General features: G+C 36.7%; 1 protein-coding gene across 1 annotated transcript; it reads left to right on the top strand.

The window, feature by feature from the left end:
• Nucleotides 1-754: 754 nt before the first annotated feature.
• actn3a (actinin alpha 3a) lies at nucleotides 755-19436 on the top strand. The gene is made up of 21 exons (XM_051093777.1): nucleotides 755-1094; nucleotides 7177-7291; nucleotides 9069-9188; nucleotides 9709-9795; nucleotides 11190-11277; nucleotides 11541-11619; nucleotides 13566-13647; nucleotides 13742-13827; nucleotides 13939-14031; nucleotides 14120-14350; nucleotides 14443-14590; nucleotides 14676-14826; nucleotides 14928-15036; nucleotides 15751-15891; nucleotides 17474-17656; nucleotides 17766-17900; nucleotides 17981-18160; nucleotides 18265-18411; nucleotides 18504-18569; nucleotides 18663-18821; nucleotides 18911-19436. Exons 1-21 carry the CDS (start codon nucleotides 963-965, stop codon nucleotides 19067-19069), a joined length of 2691 nt encoding a protein of 896 aa, XP_050949734.1. The 5' UTR covers nucleotides 755-962; the 3' UTR covers nucleotides 19070-19436.
• Nucleotides 19437-21394: the final 1958 nt, after the last annotated feature.

The following is a 21394-nucleotide window of genomic DNA, read 5'->3' as shown; positions in this document are numbered from 1 at the left end:
TTAAACTAGGGACAGTCTGATATAAATGTCAGAAAAATAAATTGGTGAATGTTAAAGGTAAGCCTAATCGGTCCCTCAGTTTGTTCATTTCTCTAATCTTCAGCAAGGCTTTACGATCAAATCTCATTCAGATTTTAAAACTGAACTCTACAATTATGCTTATTGATTTTCTGTCTTTCTCACAACCTTCCAATGACCTAAAGCTTCATCTCTGATTTAGAGGTGCTTTGAAAAGCTGGAGAATTATTTGTAGATAAACTATGATTGTAGATTATCCAGAACTGAAATACTCAGTGATTCAGGGATGTTCGAGTATCATTGATCTTCTTTTATAGGTCTGAATGGGCAACTTTCATTGTGGTTTATGTGATTGTCTATGTCTGAGGAATCTGAATCCTAACGTTTTTTATTTACAAACTGGCTTTAGTGCCATGATATTTGTATTATCTTCTTGTAAAGTTCAATAAACGATGCTTAAATCATATAATGTTGTCTTGTATTTTATTTATTTATTTATTTTTACATTTATATACAAATCTAAATGCATAATTAAAAGCACAGTCAGTTTTTGCAGGTGATGGACCAAAGTTGCTTTCTGGTCCTATGATTTGAATTATACTGAATGAACGACTTTTGTTTACCTAATACTCTAATACTCTGACTTTGAGTCGTTCATTCTGTACAGTTCTTAAATCCCGCCCATAACCTTTTATGAAATGAAGTTGTGACCAAATACTGCAGCAGTCAGTCACTCATATTGGGTCCCGTTACTTGAGTTTGAGCACCAGCTGTCAGCTCATCGGCCGGTGGGAGCAGTTACCGCAGGCAGGGGTCTGTCTTCTCTCTCCAAACCCGAACGGGACTCTAACTGTACGGCACGGGGCGTGTATGTTGAATTAAAAGGTAAATTATAAGGTTGTGTAGGTTGAGGGGATACCAATCACCCCACAGAAGACGGAAAAATGACAGCGATTGAAACGCAAGTGCAGTACAGTTCTTACATGATGACTACGACTCAGGAATACATGATCCAAGAGGATGACTGGGATCGCGACCTGTTCCTGGACCCGGCCTGGGAGAAGCAGCAGCGGAAGGTAAAAACTTAAGAGTGCTCACTTACTGATTTTAAATATTTAAATATTGTTACAGCCACTTCTTGGAATTTTAATGACATTTTGAAATTAGACGGCGTCGAATCTCTACGTCATACGCCGCTCAGCAACACGGACCAATCAGCTGTTACCTCATTAAGTACTGAATAATTTTGTGTTCATTTTTAATTTCAACGTGGTTTGAAAATAGCTAATTAGCTGCAGTAAATTAGATTTGATTTAAATTCGGTTTGATGTTGACTTTCATGAATATATGACAGTAGCTATAGTACATTATACATAACTACACTAAAGTGACAGTAACAGCTGAGCTGATGAGGCAACAGTGCGTTACAGAGGACAGTCAGTGTTCAGAATGGACGGAAGTGGCACTGACAGCCGCAAATAGACTCTACAACTAAAAATACGAGACCCAACCTGTCCCCCAACCCATTAATCCAAGCAGTTTGTTCATCATCATCTTTTGATTCTAGTTAAATGACTGATGGTACGTGTGAGAGGTGTTTATTAATAAGCAAGGTTTTAACTTGACGACCCTGCAGATTTATTTACATCCCCTTGAGGGCACACCATTTTTCTTTCTTGCTGAAAGCGCTCAGTACCAAACTAAAACACAAATGATAACTTTTGGGAGTCTTAGAAACAGAATAAGGTACAAAATATGACCTGGTGGTGTTTAACCTTCAAAAATGTTGGTTATGAGCCTCAGGATGTCAAACTAAATTGTATACGATATGTTTTAGTTGTCCTGTTGTAGTTTAATGTGAAAGTAGACTAGTTACTTTTCATTCTAGATTAATGTTATGTTCAATAATAGTTAGTCAGACATGCTTAATATGCCTCCCAACAAAAATATGCAGTCATTCCTTTAATACTATAAACAAAAAATCAGAATAAACAGTTGTGTGCAATATTTAAGGAATGTGACAGCAGTTTCTTGTAGGTAAACAGCCATTTTAAAAGATAGTATTACTACTTTGTGTTGGTACTTTGTGTTTCAATTAGTGATAAAATTAGGTTTCAGATGGAATATGTCATTTTTAATGTTCAATTGTTCTTGTCATACAGTTAATGTATTCTTTATGTGAACCCCGAAGTAGCCTAGTGACCATGTTGTGGAAGCTGAAGGGGATCTAAATAAAGCTTGAGTGTTTTTGCACCTGAATGTAGGGCGTCCATCCAGAACTGTCATACTGCACATTTTTCTTTAAAAAGAACTTCCTTGTCTTTAAGCATTACTGTGGTTCATGTTATTTCTTTTAGCCTACCCGCTCAGTGAATTACTGTTGAGTCCTTCGCATCTTTGTGGTATCTTGTACCGTTTGTTAGTTGCTCAGTCTAGTTTATTAGATGAAGAGACTGCATCTCTACAGTATTGTATTATTTAGGTTGTGTCAAATCCTGCATGGGAAGCCAAGTGGACCACTGAGTTTTGAGAAGAGAGAGATTTTGAAACACTTAATATTATTTAATTCTGGTTTTATTTTAAATTTCTGTGTTGTGTTGCACCACCACACTTCTCAGGGATCCCTTTCTACTCTCTATGCTTGTACAGTCATCACTTTGAGGCATGGTGAATGTAGTTCAGGCCTCTTCAGTCAGCTACATTTCTAGTATGAGGGATTTGTTGAGACTGTATACTTTATGGTTTCTCATAAAGTGTTAGACACTTACCTGAGTATTACTGTATTGCATATTTCATATGATGAAATTTGTGTATTTCATCCGTCTCTTTGTGAGGTTTGAGGAAGTCAGAGGAAGAATTCACATGTTTTTTTTCATTCTAATTAGATACCCTATGGCTTTGCACAGAACCTGAGGGTTTCAGATAGGTGTGCACATTCTTCAGGCACACGGTAGGGGTGTGGAAGGGGGTGGAGGTGGGAAAAGGGGTTGAAGAAAGTCATACGATCAAATGGCAGTTGCTATTCCAGAAGAGGTGTCCTTCTAGGGGAGCTTCTATAAACTACCTAATGTAAGCATGGGGGCTGGGGGGTCGTTTACTGTAGGAGACCAGGTCAGCCAGGTAAACTTATTTCAGGCTGGATTTGACTTTCAAGGCCATGTAAATGCAAACAATGACAATTGGTTGAATCATGAGTTTTTTCAATCCCGTTTACACTCAAGCAAATGATTTTCCTTTTACGGACAGTTTCCAAAAGAGGGTTTACGCAATTCACAGCGATGCCACAGAAGAACAGTTTTTGTTTTGCTAAAGAACCTTTTTTCTTGGTGTGAAAAATAATTTCAAAATCGAAAGAAATTTTTGTGCAATGGAAAAAGTCTAAGGACGTGAAACCATTAAGAACCTTCATTTTTAAGAGTGTAGGATGCTTTATTGAGTCTATATTACTTATTCTGCTGTAAAATGGTATAATGTTGGATAAAGGTGCTAAGGTGAATTAAAATAGTTTATATTGCTTTGTGTAATCACATTTAACAAATGGGTGAACTGGCACCTAAATGACTGCATGTAAGTCAAATGCCAAGTTTACAGCTTTACCTAGGTTGCAGCTTTAAATACCAGGCCTTCAAATGTTAAATATCATGTTACCCAGAATCCTGTGTTCAGCCCTTTCACCTGAATGCACCGCAACCCGCTCTACAACTTTCTCAGTGCCACATTTATTCCCAATGTAGTTTCCTTCAGTAATTATGTTGTCACCAATACATAAGAAAATGTCTGTGTATCTTGTTAATGTCAGTTGTAGTGGTGATATTACTTTACAGGCAGGTAGTATTCCCATAAGTGCTAAAAACCATAGAAAACATTTTGTTGCTTGAAAGAAAATAAACCAACTGAAATAAAATATAAAAAAAAAAACAAGCAACATTTCTCATTTTCATTTAGTTTAACTTAAAGTATAAAATAACTAAGTATGCTTAACAAATATAACTAAAGAAAAAAGTAAAATTAAAGTTCATTTGCAAAAACAGATAACTATTTTAACTATTTTCAAAAATCTTGTTTTTTTTTATTGTGCATTCATTAATCTCAATCAAACTGCAGGTAAGAATAACTAAACTAAAAATACAGCTAACTAAGAATAAAACATATATATATAATTAAAAACATGATTATTGAAAGTTAAAAAACAGTTATCTGTTTTTGCAAATAAACTCTTCATTTATCAATGACACATGTTCCCATTAATGTTCATTAAAATCATCTGCCAAATAGTAATATCATATATAATTGTTGATGCTCTTCTCACATGAAGCACTGCTTTTGACTTTCTATATTTATTTTTTGGTGTTTGGGATAGTTTTACAGTAGACTAAATTGATAATACATACAGTAGTTCACAGAATTACTTTGGGTTTTGTTGCTTGTCATTTCTGTTGAGGTAAAGTGAAATTGCTTGCTATCCAACCATAAAGTTTAAACACATCCACAGCCACTTAACATATATTGAATATAGATGCAACAGATTTACAGTAAAGTCTTATTTAAGTTTAAACAGAAGATTTAAAGTATTTAAAGGCTTATCATTTGTCAAAAAGCAGTTATGTTAATAAGGAAACCCTTAGTAGCTTCAGTAATTTCTTCCTGCTACTGTAAAAGAGGACGTGTGATCCAGTGGAATTTGCTTGTGGCTTTGCTGTCATCTGTAGAGCGTAAATAATCTGGCAGCAGTTTTGATCAGCTAACAAGCGTGAGACTGTAAAGCAGAATCTTCCCTCAGGTGAAATTCCTTAAAGAGTAAAACATTTGCAATAAGCTCTGTTTCTTGTGTTTTAAAAAAGAAAAAGTTGCTCACAATGGTGTAAAAATTGATTTAGAAACAACTTTCACTCAGAGATTGCTAGTAAGTTTCACAAATACAAAAAAATGACAAGAAACATTGACTATGACATGTTATTTTGAAGTACTTTAACGTGAAAGTAAGCTTATGGGTGAGACTTAAGGAAATAAGGGGAAAAATAACAATGTGCAGTAAACTGTAAAACTGCACTACAAAACAGTGTTCATAATTAAGATAACAAATGAAAATAATGTGGTAAGGCACACCAATTTGCGATATGAAGCAGCAAAACGAGCTGTTTTGTATGGCTAATCATAGCTGGATGCAGATGAGACCGGAAGCCACACTCATAAAATTTACAAATGGCCGCTCCCGCTTTCACGGGAAGAAAAAGGTGGATACAATAACATGTTGAATATGTAATCTGTAAGTTTGCATGTGTTGATGTGTGAATTGCGTAGTCTTCACTTTAAACAATGCCTTGTCACGATAGCAGGGCGGCTGCAGTCAGCTGACGCATTAATGCAAAGCTTTTGCACAGATGCGTATATGACAGGAATAGTTGAAATGATGATGTAACTGGAGTGCCAATGGATCTCACGGCTAAAATAATTCAGAGAGCGTCTCTGCTGTAGTCATCACTGTACAGTAGCTGACATTAGAAACAGAACCTCAGATTGGAATCAACACAGTGTGTGCCTTACATTTTGAATAGTTGTTTCAGTTTGCGCCATCTAGTCTCGCTTTTTTTAAATTCATGTTTACTAAAACTGCTTTATAGATGTCTCCATTTAAGCTATATACTTCAATCAAAGATGACACTGCTTTAGGTTGTATATTAAAAACATAATCTAATATGATTAATTGACTTATGGAGTGTATGCATCATTAATGCTAGAGCAATTAGCATGTGAAAAAGTAATGAAAGCATCACCGACATGCCAAGTTATTTCTGTACGACCAGCCTGTTGCTTGACTAAATATTTATACCCCCATTCACAATGTAGTGAGTTCAAGGACGTCCAAGAAAAATGTTTTATATTCCTGGTGCACATACTTGGGTGGCCGCTAAAATAATTGCCCTTTTCATTTCTTGAACCTATGACATTCAGTCTCCAATTTTAAAAATTACACTCAGTCAGGGTTATTGCTTTTGATTGTAGTTGTTTTGAAAAGTTTTATGAGGATCTTTATTCAATAAACATCACACATTTTTTCTCGCTGTAGTGTTTTGAGCGTCTGTTCCAGGAATGCTGTGCTTTCAGCTGTCTGCTGGTGTCTCATGGCTCCCCGATATAGCTTTCTTCACTCCCCCTCTCTCCTCCTCATCTTCACCTCCCCCTCCCAAGCTAATTTTGGTGGTCTTTGGCAGAGGGGGGTGATTTGAAGGGTGGCCACCTGCTGCAAAAGGGTCTCCACTTCCAGCCTTACATCAAATTACGTTGGGCCTTGGCATTCTTCGGTCACCTCACTCGCTCTCTATCCCCTTCTCTCTTACGCTGGGGCTCCCAGCGAGGCATGTACAGCCGACGCTGCTTATAGATCCAACTATGTGTAGTTCAGGGACAGAAATTAACCTTTGCTCAAAGCAAAAATCAGTGCCACTTTGGATATTTTAGGTTTGGGGGCAAATGCACTCAGTATTTTTTAAAATAAAAATTAAATATATAAAATTAATTATTTGACATGTTTCATGTAAGAGGATAACATCCGCTGTGTTTCTATTAGGGCTGTCAAACGATTAATTGCGATTAAGAGTTTGCCTAATATATGTGTGTGTACTGTCTGTAATTATTATGTATATATAAATACAAACACATTCGTGTATATATTTAAGAAATAATTACAAATATATGTATTTATTATATCTATCTATATCTAATTTATATGATATATAAAAAAACATTTTATACATAAGTAACATATTTCTCTTAAATATATACATTAATTTGTGTGTATTTATATATACATAACAATTGCACACACATATATTGACTTTTATTTTGTATGCGATTAATTGGGAATAATCGTTTTCTATATGACCACACCATGCGAAACCTTCAGGATTTATATATATTATATATATATATATATATATTATTAGACAAGACAGCAGACAGGAAAGTATTGGGTGAAGAGAGGAGAGCAGGACTAGCAAAGGACCTTGAGACGGGAATCAAACTCGTTGTCATCATGAGAGCAGATGCAATGTATGTTGGCGCACTAACCACGAGGCTGTTAACACTAACACCTTTAAACAGAATTAAGCATGATACAAATTGCTTACAACATAATTTCTTCTTTTTTTCCCCCCTCAGACCTTCACTGCCTGGTGCAACTCTCACCTGCGTAAGGCAGGGACACAGATTGAGAACATTGAGGAAGACTTCAGAAATGGACTCAAACTCATGCTGCTGCTGGAGGTTATCTCAGGTAAGCGTCTCACTGGATCTGTCGATGAGACTGGTGCTCAGTGCCGTAAAATAACAATGTTGTCATTAATTTCTCATGTTGTTCCAAACTTGCAAGACCTTCATTCATCTTAAGAACACAAATTAAGATATTTCTGATGAAATCCGAGAGCTATCTGACCCTGCATAGACGGCAATGCAACTGACACGTTCAAGGCCCAGAAAGGTAGTAAGGACATCATGAAAATTGTCCATGTAATGCAGCTACAAGAATACCTTTTGTGCACAAAGAAAACAAAAATAACCAGTTTATTCAACAATTTCTCTTCCGTGTCAGTCGATGAGGGATTATCATGACGGTATGTCTATATGTGTGGTGCCGCTGACACAGAAGCCGGCGTACAGCGTCTTATGTGCACATATGCATCATGGTACTCTTGTGCACGCACATTGAAGACTGACACAGGAGAGAAGAAATTGTTAAATAAAGTCATTCATTTTGTCACATGAACTATTTTATCGATGTCCTTACTACCTTTCTGGGCCTTGAACATGGTCAGAAAGCTTTGGAGTTCATCAGAAATATCTTCATTTGTGTTCTGAAGATGAATTAAGGTTTGGAACGACATGAGGGTGAGTAATTAATGACAGAACTTTTATTTTTGGGTGAACTGTCCCTTTTAATGAGGAGTTCACTTCCCAGAACAAAAATCTACAGATAATTTACTCACCCCCTTGTCATCCAAGAAATGTCTTTCTTTCTTCAGTCGTAAAGAAAGTATGTGTTTTGAAGAAAACATTTTGGGATTTCTCTCCATATAGTGGACTTTTATAGTGTCCGTGAGTTTGAACTTCCAAGATGCAGTTTAAATGCAGCTTCAAAGGGCTCTAAACGATCCCAGATGAGGAGGAATCTAGCAAAACGATCAGTGTTTTTCTAAAAAAAAAAAAAAAAAAAAAAAAAGAAAATGTATTCTATGTATTCTGGTTCAAGACAGTTAGGGTATGTCGAAAAACTCCCATCTCATTTTCTCCTCCAACTTCAAAATAATTCTACGTCGCTGCAGAAGTACTGGCCCAGCGTTTACAAAGTGAACGTGCAAAGAAGATCAAACAGCCTTTACAAAAAGGTAAAACAGCAATGTAGGATGATTTAGAATTTAGAGAAGAAAATGAGACAGGAGTTTTTCCACATACCCTAACTGTCTTGAACTGAAATAGACTGAGTTCACAAAAGCTACATGACGAGCATTTGAGGTTAAAAAGTATATGAATTTAAATTTTAAAAAAAAAGTTTTTTTTTTTGCTAGATAAAACCCTTCTTCCTTGGCTGGGATTAATTAGAGCTCTTCGAAGCTGCATTTTAACTACATTTTGGAAGTTTAAACTCGGAGCACCATTGAAGTCCACATTATGGAAAAAAAAAAAAGAAATGTTTTCCTCAAAAAACTTAATTTCATTACGACTGAAGAAAGAAATTACATAAACATCTTGGATGACAAAGGGGTGAGTACATTATCTATAAATTATATTTGTTCTGTAAGTAAACGTCTTCTTTAAATATACTTTTAAGGGGGAGAATGTGAGTTTTGCATTCATGTCCTGTGTTTCTCATATTTCTGGCCTTTCTCATATGTCTCTTGCATAAAGCTTTCAGGTTTTCAAATGTAGCTCATGTGAAAATAATATGGCCATATTACTAGTACACTTCCCCCATTAACAGTTTCACATGAAGCAAAGGAATATTTCTATATATGTCCTTATTGTATGATTTTGACTGTCTGTGTGCATTATATCAGGTGAGAGACTCCCTAAACCAGACAAAGGCAAAATGCGTTTCCACAAGATCGCCAACGTAAACAAGGCCCTGGATTTTATCAGCAGCAAGGGAGTGAAACTGGTCTCCATCGGTGCTGAAGGTGAGGCTTAATAAATCTCCTCTGCTTACATATTTTCTCTAATATGTGACCCTAGACCACAAAACCAGTCTTAAAGGTCAATTTTTTGGATTTGAGATTTATGCATCATCTGAAAGCTGAATAAATAAGCTTTTACCATTGATGTATGGTTTGTTAGGATAGGACAAAATTTGTGTGAGATACAACTAATTTTAATATCTGGAATCTGACTGTGCAAAAAAACAAAATAAAAATATTGAGAAAATCGCCTTTAAAGTTGTCCAAATGAAGTTCCTAGCAATGCATATTACTAATCATAAATTAAGTTTTGATATATTTACAGCAGGAAATTTACATAATATTTTCATGGATCATGATCTTTACTTAATATCCTAATGATTTTTGGCATTTTGACCCATACGTGTATTGTTGCCTATTGCTACAACTGGTTTTGTGGTCCAGGGTCACATATAAGCACCTTAATCCCTTTTACTCTTAACTGTACTCTTCTGTCAAGTGAAACTGTTTTTCTGACTTGCAGAGATTGTGGATGGTAATGTGAAAATGACCCTTGGTATGATCTGGACCATCATCCTGCGCTTTGCAATCCAGGACATTTCAGTGGAGGGTGAGAAACTCCAAACATCTGACACATTAGCACCTCTCCAGAGTTGTGTTTATTTAAAGGTCTACTCATATTTTTTATCTCACACAGGATGGTGTGAAAGCTTACTTGAACTTTTATTGACACCTAGTGGCGTAGATGAAGCATTAACAGTTAACAGTGCCAATGCAGAAGCCATTTGTATTTAGTTATTAGTATTTGGCTAAGTATTAGTAATTTTACACCTGCTCCCAACCACGTGGAAATGATGCGTAAAAACATTCAAACATTTTGTTCTTTTAGGCATAGGCCTGTATAACACTATATACCAGTGTTGCTACTTTAATACTGTTGCCACAGGTTGTTTTTCATGTCCGCGGGTCGGATTGACCCCAATAGCTTAATATTTAGCCTCTGGAATGCTAATTTTACAAGGGGAACCATGCCAAAAAATGTGTATTTTACACCCCAGAATGCGTTTTTTAACATGGGACCCTCCTTAAAACACGATTGGGCTACTTTTGGGTTAGTTATGAGTAGCAACTGGGCGGTTTTGTTGTGCAAACCTGGCAACCCTGCTATATTGTGATATATGCCATAGTAATATATAATAATAAAATTAATTAGTTAGTTGTAAAAAAAAAACGAAAAAAAAAAAAACTGTGATGGCAAAATTAGGCTTTGTGACACATCAAGGCTTTTTTTTTTCACCGCGCAGCTGATTTTTTTTTTTTTTTTTTTTTTTTTAGTTGTCGAAATGATTATTTATTTCATTTTAGTACAGTACACTGACTGGAATGAAAAGAAATTAATAAATTGAATCTGTTCTTTTAACTGTGCCTATATGCCTATATTTCATAGGCAAATTTTATTTTGGCTTCACATAAATTAAATAAAATTAAATAAAATTAAATTAAATTAAATTAAATTAAATTAAATTAAATTAAATTAAATTAAATTAAATTACCCTGGAATTCAGAAGCAATAATGTGGTGTTCAGACAAACAAAGCTTCGAATGTCATAAATCAAATGCTTTTGGCAAAACGAATTAGGCTCTGATACAGTGCTTTAACGTGAAATGTCCTTTTTTTTAACACAAGCTTTGGTGTCAAATGTAATATCGCTAAAAACTGATAAAATCAATAAAAACAGCCGCATAGTCCTTTTTTTTTTTGTAATATAGATTTCTGTTATCTAAGTTTTGTAGATATATGGGGCTATGCTAATTATGAATGTGCTTACAAGTGTGTCCTATCTACAAATGACTGTAAAATCTGGTTTATGAAGCATTTGTAAATCCAGAGTTCACAACCAAGTTTACTCATAGTTTCATGAATGAGGTCAACTGATCATACCTTTAAATGAAGGGTAAGGTCAAGGGTTCATCATCATATTTTGTGTGACCTGTTCCTCACAGAGACCTCTGCTAAGGAGGGCTTGCTGCTGTGGTGTCAGAGGAAGACTGCCCCCTACAGGAATGTCAATGTGCAAAACTTCCACATCAGGTGATTTCTGCTTCACCCCTTTTGAGAGAACAGCATGTTGGCTTAATTTCACAATCTCTTACTGCCGTTTACGGCTCCTGTCGTACATGTGTACATTATCTCTGTTTAAAACCCATCCTTCGCATTACCCATCATGCTTCACGTGCTTCTAAACTCTTACATAGAGCCTCTGCACAACATCCATCGTTTTGTTAATCATTTCCAAATTTCTTTTCTTGTTCTTTCTCCCTGTGTTCTTCCTTTGCTTGTGGTCTGTGTCTTAGTTGGAAGGATGGCCTGGCTCTCTGTGCCCTCATCCACAGACACAGACCTGACCTCATCGACTACTCCAAACTGCGCAAGGTGCCATCGCCCTCTTTCTCATAATGCATCTCTGCCTTGCTATCTGTCCATTCATCTGCTGTGTTTTAATAAAAACCCACCTTTTCCCTTACACTATACCTGTCATCGTAGACCTGTTGGTAACTAACTTTGTCTCTTTGGCTGTGAATGCTGTTTATTGCTTTTTTTTTTTTTTTTTTTAAAGAGCTGAATATTTTACATTAAAAATGTCACACTCTTATTTAATTTTTTAAGTGGTTAATTGGAAGAATCATTTGGTTTGTTTTATGTACCTATGTGATGTTATTGCCACCCAACTAACAAAAAAGCAAATATTACCTTGTTTAGTGGTTATCTTACTATGGTAATACCATGTTTTGAACATATATTATGGCTTTACCATGTCGTTCCAAACCAGTAAGACCTTTATTCTTCTTCAGAACACAAATTAAGATATTTTTGATGAAATGTAGGGTCAGAAAGCTCTCAGATTTCACCAAAAATATCCTAATTTGTGTTCTGAAGATGAACGAAAGTCTTACAAGTTTGGAACGACATGAGGGTGAGTAATGACAGAATTTCTATTTTTGGCTAAACTGTCTAGGGTTCGTACAAGGTGCTTAAAGTGCTTAAAGTACTTGAATTTGACTTTTTGAAATGTAAAGGCTTGGAAAACCCTTGAAAATAGCAATATTCCTGAAGAGGTACTTGAAAAGTGCTTGAATTAATGAAAGACGATGTATCTCCCTGGTGAAAAACCCAGCATATGCTGGTAGCTATGTTTTGATGCTGGGATGCTGGTTAGGTATGTTTTGGTGCTGGTTTAAGCTGGTCCTTTGCTGGTCTATGCTGGTCCTTGACCAGCAACATGACCAGCATAAACCAACTAAGGACCAGCTTAAACCAGCATCAAAACATACCTAACCAGCATCCCAGCATCAAAACATAGCTACCAGCATATGCTGTTTTTTTCACCAGGGCTATGAAATAAGTGTTTGATTTGATCTCTTTAATATCTTTTGACGCAAAATTAATGCGATTCAAAAAACAACGAAATACTTTTTTTTCGCTTATTTCAGTTAATAAAACTAGTATAAAAAAACTGGCAATGTTGTGTAAACGTGGCTGAAGACACGAAAAGAAGAACAGATGAACAGAATCAATTGAGTCAATTGATCAAACTTGTGACTTCGAGCATTCATTTTTTAAGCGATTCACTAGCAAAAACAAAACAAACAAGACTTCAGATTGCGTATAATCATTTGGTTTAGATTGGAACTTTGCATATCAAGAATCATTTGAATTGGATTTGGAACTTCGGAGCAGGTTCGCAAAACTTTTGATACACATTGGAACTTTGGAGCGTGGATCGCGAATCATTCGATTCTGATCGGAGCTTCGTGGGTTTGCGAATCATTTGATTCAGTTTGGGACTTCAGAGTGTGTATCTTGAAACATTTGTTTCAGATCAGGATTTTGGAGTGGTTTTACAAATCTTTTTTAATGATTTTTTTTTTTTTTTTTAAACAGTAGAAAACATCAAACCATTAAGACAGTACAGTTACAAAAACAAAACAAAGAAAAAAGAAAGTTTACACAAATACAAATTTCTTAAGAAAATTTATCATGGTTTTAATTTGACATTGCTTGATAAGTGAGATCTCATACTTGAAAATCAAAAAAGTAGTGCTTGAAAAGTCCTTGAAAGTCTTGGAATTTCATTTTACAGTATCTGTACGAACCCTGACTATCCTTTTAATTATGGTACTAATGTTCTGCAGTGTATAAAATAGCATGTGTCACATTCAAACATGGTGATTATGAAGTGTATGAGTATGAACATAATGAGTGGTATATGGTTAACTGTCTTTTCTAGCAACTTTCAGTTGTAGACTGTAAAAAAATGTTTCTTCTCTTTATTTACTTGTTTTCATTGAATTTCTTCCTGGGTATGTCTGCCCTTGCAGGATGACCCCATTGGCAACCTCAACACTGCTTTTGAGGTAGCAGAGAAATACCTTGACATCCCTAAAATGCTTGATGCAGAAGGTATGACCTCTTGAAGAATCTGATGGAGTGATATGTTTCAGATTGTAAAGATAAAACAGATTTGTGAATTGTTTCATGTTTGTCTCCATATCAGACATAGTGAACACTCCAAAACCCGACGAGAAGGCCATCATGACCTACGTGTCATGTTTCTACCATGCTTTCGCTGGAGCAGAGCAGGTAAGGAAGTTCTTCTGGAGATGAACATCTGTATAGGTAGGAGAGTTGCTCCTTTTAGAATGTAATTGCCCACCTTGTTTCCCCTTTGTAATCAGTCACACTGTCCTCCAGGCTGAGACAGCAGCTAACAGGATCTGCAAAGTGCTGGCCGTGAACCAGGAAAATGAGAAGCTGATGGAAGAATACGAGAAACTGGCCAGCGAGGTGAGAGAACACTCAAATTCTCAGTTAGGTTCTCCCCATGGTTTCTTTCTCTTTGCACTTAAACATACACTTCAAAATTTCACCTTAGCTTCTGGAGTGGATCAAAAGGACCATCCCCTGGTTGGAAAACCGTGTGGCCGAGCAGACCATGCATGCCATGCAGCAGAAGCTGGAGGATTTCAGAGATTATCGTCGTGTGCATAAGCCTCCCAAGGTTCAGGAGAAGTGTCAGCTGGAGATCAACTTCAACACCCTACAGACCAAGCTGAGGCTCAGCAACAGGCCTGCATTCATGCCCTCTGAGGGCAAAATGGTTTCAGTATGTGTTACTCCTTTTCTCTTAACACTTGGCTTTTAAGTACCCCACAGACAGAGTTGAAAGTAAGTTCTACCTGGCCTCCTCTTCTGCAGGACATTGCCAATGCCTGGAAGGGTCTGGAGCAGGTAGAGAAAGGTTACGAGGAGTGGCTGCTCACAGAAATCCGTCGTCTGGAAAGACTGGACCACCTGGCCGAGAAGTTTAAGCAGAAGTCTACCTTGCACCAATCATGGACCACAGGTATTAATCTTTACAGTCAACCATTTTAACTCTATTCTGAAGAAATGTTCCTTCTCATTGTGCATGTTTGTCATGTTCAACACAGGAAAGGAGGAGCTGCTGTCTCAGAAAGACTACGAGACAGCCTCTCTAATGGAGATCCGTGCTCTGATGAGGAAACACGAGGCCTTTGAGAGTGACCTGGCCGCTCACCAGGACAGAGTGGAGCAGATTGCTGCCATTGCACAGGAGCTCAAGTAAGATAGATTCACCTCAGCTCCACTGAAATAAGAAGAATGCTTTTTATAGAGTTTACAGTAAGTTATTATAATGGTTGTAAAGATGCGCTGCTCTTTAGTGAACTGGACTATTATGATGCTGCTACCATCAATGCACAATGCCAGGGCATCTGTGACCAGTGGGACAACCTGGGCACCCTGACCCAGAAAAGGAGAGAATCCCTGGAGGTACATGCATATGATAAAATCTTGAATGCGGTCAAATCAGTGCAGATTCCACTTCTAGAAACATTAGGGGTGTGTTCACACTTGTCATGTTTGGTTCGATTAAAATGAACTCTGGTGCGATTGCTTTGTTAGTGCGGTTCATTTGAGTAAGTGTGAACGCTGCCATCTGAACCCTGGTGCGCTACAAACAAGCGGACCGAGACTGCTAAAAAGATGAGTCTCGGGATGTATTCACACTTGTATTTTGGTTTGTTTAGTTTATGTGGTCTAGACCAAAAAGGAAAATGACATTTGGTCCTGGTCCGCTTAGCATTCACACTGGCAGTTTTGACAGCGAACCTGAAAATACCAAACCTAAAGGCAAAGGATACATTCACAACCTGATTGGTGGGGTTGAATGACGTATATTTTGTGACGGAACTCAGAGAAAACTCCAAACAAAAGGAAAAGGTGCGTTCGACTTACAACGGCGCTGTGGGTGCATTACATCAAAGTACCCATTCACTGATCGGTCTGCCAAAAGTGGAATGACGTTTGGAAGTGGACCAAGACCCTTTGCTTTCTGGACCAAATGAATCAAGAGAACCAAACTAGTGTGAATGCACCCTAAACCACTTTTGCAAGTTTAGCCAATGAAGAGTATGAATAAAATATGGCATTTACAGAAGATGAAGGACATGGCTTTACTGTAATCTTTTTCTTTCTTTGCCATAGCGTGTGGAGAAGCTTTGGGAGACAATTGACCAGTTGTACCTGGAGTTTGCTAAGAGGGCAGCGCCTTTCAACAACTGGATGGATGGAGCTATGGAAGATCTGCAGGACATGTTCATTGTGCACAGTATTGAGGAGATTCAGGTGAATGGCTAACATTGAATGCTTAAAGGAGTGCTTATCTTCTTCTGGCATTGTTTAACTGAGCATTAGTATCTTATCAATCTGTTATGGGAGTAGGACATTGGTGTTGTTTCCTTAAAGGGGTCATGGCATGGATTTTTATATTATTACATTGGCTTGAGAAAGCCAACTTACTGATCTGCTATTTAAGATTATTATTGTTTATTATTATTATTATTATTATTCTGAGCCATAATTTAGTCAGACTGGTCTGAAGTTAGCGGCTATATCTTTTCTAAATTATCCAGCCTATGGTTTTCAAAAACCAGACTATCAAAACCACCAAAAATCACATAGACTTGAGGGTGAAAACTTTCATACAAAGAGACCTATGGTGCATTCAAGCTGTGTATTGCTATAGCAAAGCTTAACAACTCCCTACTAAAAAAACCCCAAATATCTATAACCAGCCTTAGCAGACTGGCTGCTTTGGCTGGTCACCCAGGCTGGTTTTAAAGTGGTTTTGACCAATTTTTAGTTGGTCAGGCTGGTCTTAGCTGGTCAGGCTAACATGCTAACTTGCTAACCTTAACTTGCTAATCATGTTAACAACATGCGTATAACATGTTAATCATGCTATAAACATGCTAGTCAAATGTTAGTAACACCCTGGTGAAAAAAACAGCATATGCTGGTAGGTATGTTTTGATGCTGGGATGCTGGTTAGGTAGGTTTTGATGCTGGTTTAAGCTGGTCCTTTGCTGGTTTTTGCTGGTCATGTTGCTGGTCAAGGACCAGCATGAACCAGCAAAGGACCAGCATAAACATGCTAATTCATGTGAACAACATAACTAAATCATGCTGATTCGTGCTAGAAATGTGTGTGTTCCCACTTTAAAGTTTTTCAAAGTTATTATTATTAAGTTAAGCAGCATTATGAAATATTTTACTTACCGTTTGTGATGCAGCTGCAGTCAGATCTAGTACTGCGTCATTTTTCAACAAATGTTTCTTCATGACACTGTGTCTCGTTTACAAAAGCTCTGATTCAACACGATCCTGGATGCCATTAAAAATAAACTATCCACTTGTTCCTTACAAAGACGCAAACAAGCTGTTTTAACCAAACACGTCAAAGTGAACGTTCTTTCACTTCATTTGTCCTATTGATGACAGACTCAAGAGAGTGGACCGTGTTAGAAAGCGAACATGCATCTGTATTCTGCATCCAGTGTAGACAAGACAGCAGTAGTGATTGTAATTTCTATTTGCTTTTGATGCAACACAACACTCTCATTCAGTGTGTCAGCCATTAAGCGACACCAGTGGGCGGGGCCTATGGGGAGAAAATGACTATTCGTCGATGCCTTGCTCTGGAGGCAGTGTTTATGCAAATGTTTGTTCCCGGATTACGTCATCTTGAAACTTGCAGGATGTTTTAATGGTACAAAAACTACTCATTTGCCAAAAGATCAAGGCAAATGTGATTTCTCATGTCATGACCCTTTTAAAAGATTCTTATCTTTTGTGTCTTCTTTCCACTGTCTAATTACTCACCATGTCTTAACATCATTTTGTTCTTTCTTGCTATTGTCGACCTCAGAGTTTGATCACAGCCCATGACCAATTCAAGGCCACCCTACCAGAAGCTGATAAGGAACGCGTGGCCATCATGGGTATTCAAAATGAGATCCTGAAGATAGCTCAGACGTACGGAATCAAGATAGTGGGCGAGAATCCCTACACTGTCCTTTCTCCTCAGGACATTAGCAACAAATGGGAAGCTGTAAGTACTCTACAATAGTTATGTTACAGTTTACAGACTGGCTCAGTGTATTGAGTCTTTTGAGTTAGGAGTCCTTTCAGCCTCTTAATTGCTTCATTCCCAACAACAGGTGAAGCAACTGGTTCCAATGCGTGACCAGATGTTGCAGGAGGAAGTAGCCAGGCAGCAGTCCAACGAAAGGCTGAGACGCCAATTCGGTGCTCAGGCCAATATCATTGGACCCTGGATTCAGACCAAGATGGAGGTGTTTCAGCGTTTTCACAGTAGCTACGTTATGTAGTATGAAATAACTGAAACTGAAATACTCTTCCTCTCATTCAACAGGAGATCAGCCATGTGTCAATTGATATCGCCGGTTCCCTAGAGGAACAGATGAGCAATCTGAAAACATATGAACAGAACATTATTAATTACAAATCCAATATTGACAAACTGGAAGGAGACCACCAGCTCAGCCAGGAGAGTCTTATCTTTGACAATAAGCACACCAGCTACACTATGGAGGTATTGACATCCAGCTATTTTGTATTCATTCTGAAATCCCAAGTTTTTTAATCTCACCTTTAATATAAGGTATGTTTCCTATTTTCTGCTGATGTCTATTTTAGCATGTACGTGTGGGATGGGAGCAGCTCCTCACCACCATTGCCCGCACAATCAACGAGGTTGAGAACCAGATCCTGACCCGTGACGCCAAGGGCATCAGCCAGGAGCAGCTGAATGAGTTCAGAGCCTCCTTTAACCACTTTGACCGGGTTAGCAATAACTAGTCTTTGGTTTCATCTATGAGTTAAGCAACTTTATCCAAACTGTAGAATAAGCACTTTCATTTTTTTTGTATTTGCAGAAGAGGAATGGCATGATGGATCCTGATGACTTCCGTGCTTGCCTGATTTCTATGGGTTATGATCTGGTGAGTGCTTTTTTGTTGCTTTACAATAATCCAGAAACACAAGAGTGTTAAATTAAACTTTCTTTTACATGAACTCTTCCATTATTTTTTTAGGGTGAAGTTGAATTTGCACGCATTATGACTCTGGTGGACCCCAACAACACAGGAGTTGTCACCTTCCAGGCCTTTATTGACTTCATGACCAGGGAGACAGCTGAGACAGACACTGCTGAACAGGTCATGGCCTCCTTCAAGATCCTGGCTTCTGACAAGGTAATTACAAATTAACAACCTCTGAAAGAACCTATGTATGCTTTAGACAAATCTGATAAACATGCACTAATTTCTACTATGTTCTGCAGCTGTACATTACAGTAGAAGAGCTGAGGAGGGAGCTGCCTCCAGAACAAGCCGAATACTGTATCAGCCGCATGACCAAGTACATCAGCGGTGATGCTCCCCCAGGCGCCCTTGATTATATCTCCTTCTCCAGCGCCCTGTATGGAGAGAGCGACTTGTAGAGCCTGTCTTGATATGTACACCACCCACAACATCCCCTACACCCTTCCCCTCAATTCATGAAACCCTTAAATATGTAACTCCAAGAACAATGTCAGATGTAATGGACAGCTTTGCTGCAGTGATTTAGTCCTGTGCATGACTGGTTGATATACTGTGACACCCATCAGTTGCTGTCTGATCTTGTTAGTGGTCCATCTTTTATGTTGTGAAAAGTTGTCTCACAAACCAATAGGGATTGAAGAGTACAAAAACCTGACACAATATCGTTCTTCACAATGGCACTGTTAATAAGAGACATCTGCTCTCCCTTCATACAAATGGCTTACATTTTGAAGGAAGAAGAATAAATGATCCTAAAGAATGTTGTATCTTGTGTTTTTTTTTGTTTTATCAAAGCATATAACAGTATATAGCAGTAATGTTGGTTTGGATGTAAAAACTAGGACAATTCATGGAACCTCAAACCCACAAGGAAATCTCACAAACCAAACCTGTTCCTGACTGGGGTTCCTGCAGTTACCCACAGGTTGAAGGTAAAAACTGAGCAAACAACAACAACAAAAATAAAAACAAATAAAAAGCATAAAAAATTTAAAAGACAAACAGATGCACCTATATATAAAATGAATAAAAAATACCAATAAAATAGTAAAAAATATAAAAACACACCAAATGTAAAAACATACATACTGTATGATGTAGATTGATGTAAAAATGGATGCAAAAGAAAAACTTGCAAATGAAAGAAAACAATTACTGTGATGTGTTGCTGCCACACACATATTATTTTTTTTCCACTCAATTATGTCATAAGATTTTATGTAATTTTAACTGCATCTTTTCTCGTTAAAACAACATAGTTTCTCATAATAACGAGATATGTTATTAAACCGGCATAATTATTTTTCTTGTAATAGCGACATCTTATGTAATGAAAATGATATGTAGACATGTGGTAATATTAAAAGTGTTGTTTTTTTTGTTAAAAAAAGTGTTGTTAAATGTAATTTTAACGACATAACATCGTTATTACTAGAAAAGATGTCATTTTAACAACATATCTCGTTACTATAAGAAAAAATATTTTGTTTAAAACATTTTTTCTCAAATTAACGAGATATGTTGTTAAAATAACATCTTGTCATTGTTATGGGAAAAGATCGTTATTACGATAAAAAATGTCGTTTTAGTGACATCGTTATTACGAGAAAAGACGTCATTTTAATGCCATAGCATCTCGTTATAATAAGAAAAGATGTTGTTTAAAACAACGACATAAAATTGTTATTACAAGAAAATGTTTAAAACGACATCTTTTCTCGTAATAACGAGATATATAACATCTTGTCTTTAAAATATGTCGTTTTAACAATATAAAATGTTATGCAAAAAAATGTTGTTTTAACAAGAATAGATGTCATTTTAACAACATATTTCGTTACGAAAAAAGATGTTTTAACAAGAAAAAGATATTGTTTTAACGACATACCATCTCATTATGAGAAAAGATGTTGTTAAAATGACAGTATCTTGTTATTACGAGAAAACATGTCGTTTTAATGACATAACATCTCGTTATTACGAGAAAAGATGTCATTTTGGTGACATAACATCTTGTTATTACAAGAAAAGATGTTTAAAACGACATCTTTTCTTGTAATAACGAGATAGGTTATTAAAATAACATCTTGTCATTAAAATATGTTGTTTTAACAATATAAAATCATGTTATGCAAAAAAAAATTTTAACGACAACATCTTGTTACAAGAATAGATGTAATTTTAACGACATATTACGAAAAAATATTGTTTTAACAAGAAAAAGATATTGTTTTAACGACATAACATCTCGTTATTATGAGAAAAGATGTTGTTAAAATGACATAGTATTACGAGAAAAGATGTCGTTTTAACGACATAACGTCTTGTTATTATGAGAAAAGATTTTTTAATGATATACCTTCTTATAACATCTCTACATCTTTTCTCGTAATAACGAGATGTTATATTCTAAAATAACATTTTGTCGTTATTATGAGAAAATATGTCACTTTAAAGGTGCTGTTAAAATGACATAGCTTCCCATTATTAGAAAAGATCGTTATTGTGAGAAAATATGTCGTTTTAACAACATCTCTTATTATTATGAGAAAAAGGTATTGTTTTAACAAGAAAAACAAGTTTTCACAACATAACATCTTATTATTATGACATAATTGAGTGGAAAAATTCTCCTCCAAAATTTCCGCAAGTTAAAAAATATGACCTCACGTTGTGTCAGTCACATTTACACTGCCTCTCCCTGGTGAAAAAACCAGCATATG

The sequence above is a fragment of the Labeo rohita genome, chromosome 21 (genome assembly GCF_022985175.1).
Source record: "Labeo rohita strain BAU-BD-2019 chromosome 21, IGBB_LRoh.1.0, whole genome shotgun sequence".
Lineage (NCBI taxonomy): Eukaryota > Metazoa > Chordata > Actinopteri > Cypriniformes > Cyprinidae > Labeo > Labeo rohita.
Note: the sequence above shows the minus strand (reverse complement) of the source record. Positions and strands in the feature narration are given on the sequence as shown.

Bases quoted from the DNA above. Each gene is read 5' to 3' on its own strand.
- actn3a (XM_051093777.1), top strand. From the start codon at position 963: ATGACAGCGATTGAAACGCAAGTGCAGTACAGTTCTTACATGATGACT. The intron at 7,292-9,068 runs GTAAGCGTCTCA...GCATTATATCAG, and splicing joins GCTGCTGGAGGTTATCTCAG to GTGAGAGACTCCCTAAACCA. The intron at 15,037-15,750 runs GTACATGCATAT...TCTTTGCCATAG, and splicing joins AAAGGAGAGAATCCCTGGAG to CGTGTGGAGAAGCTTTGGGA.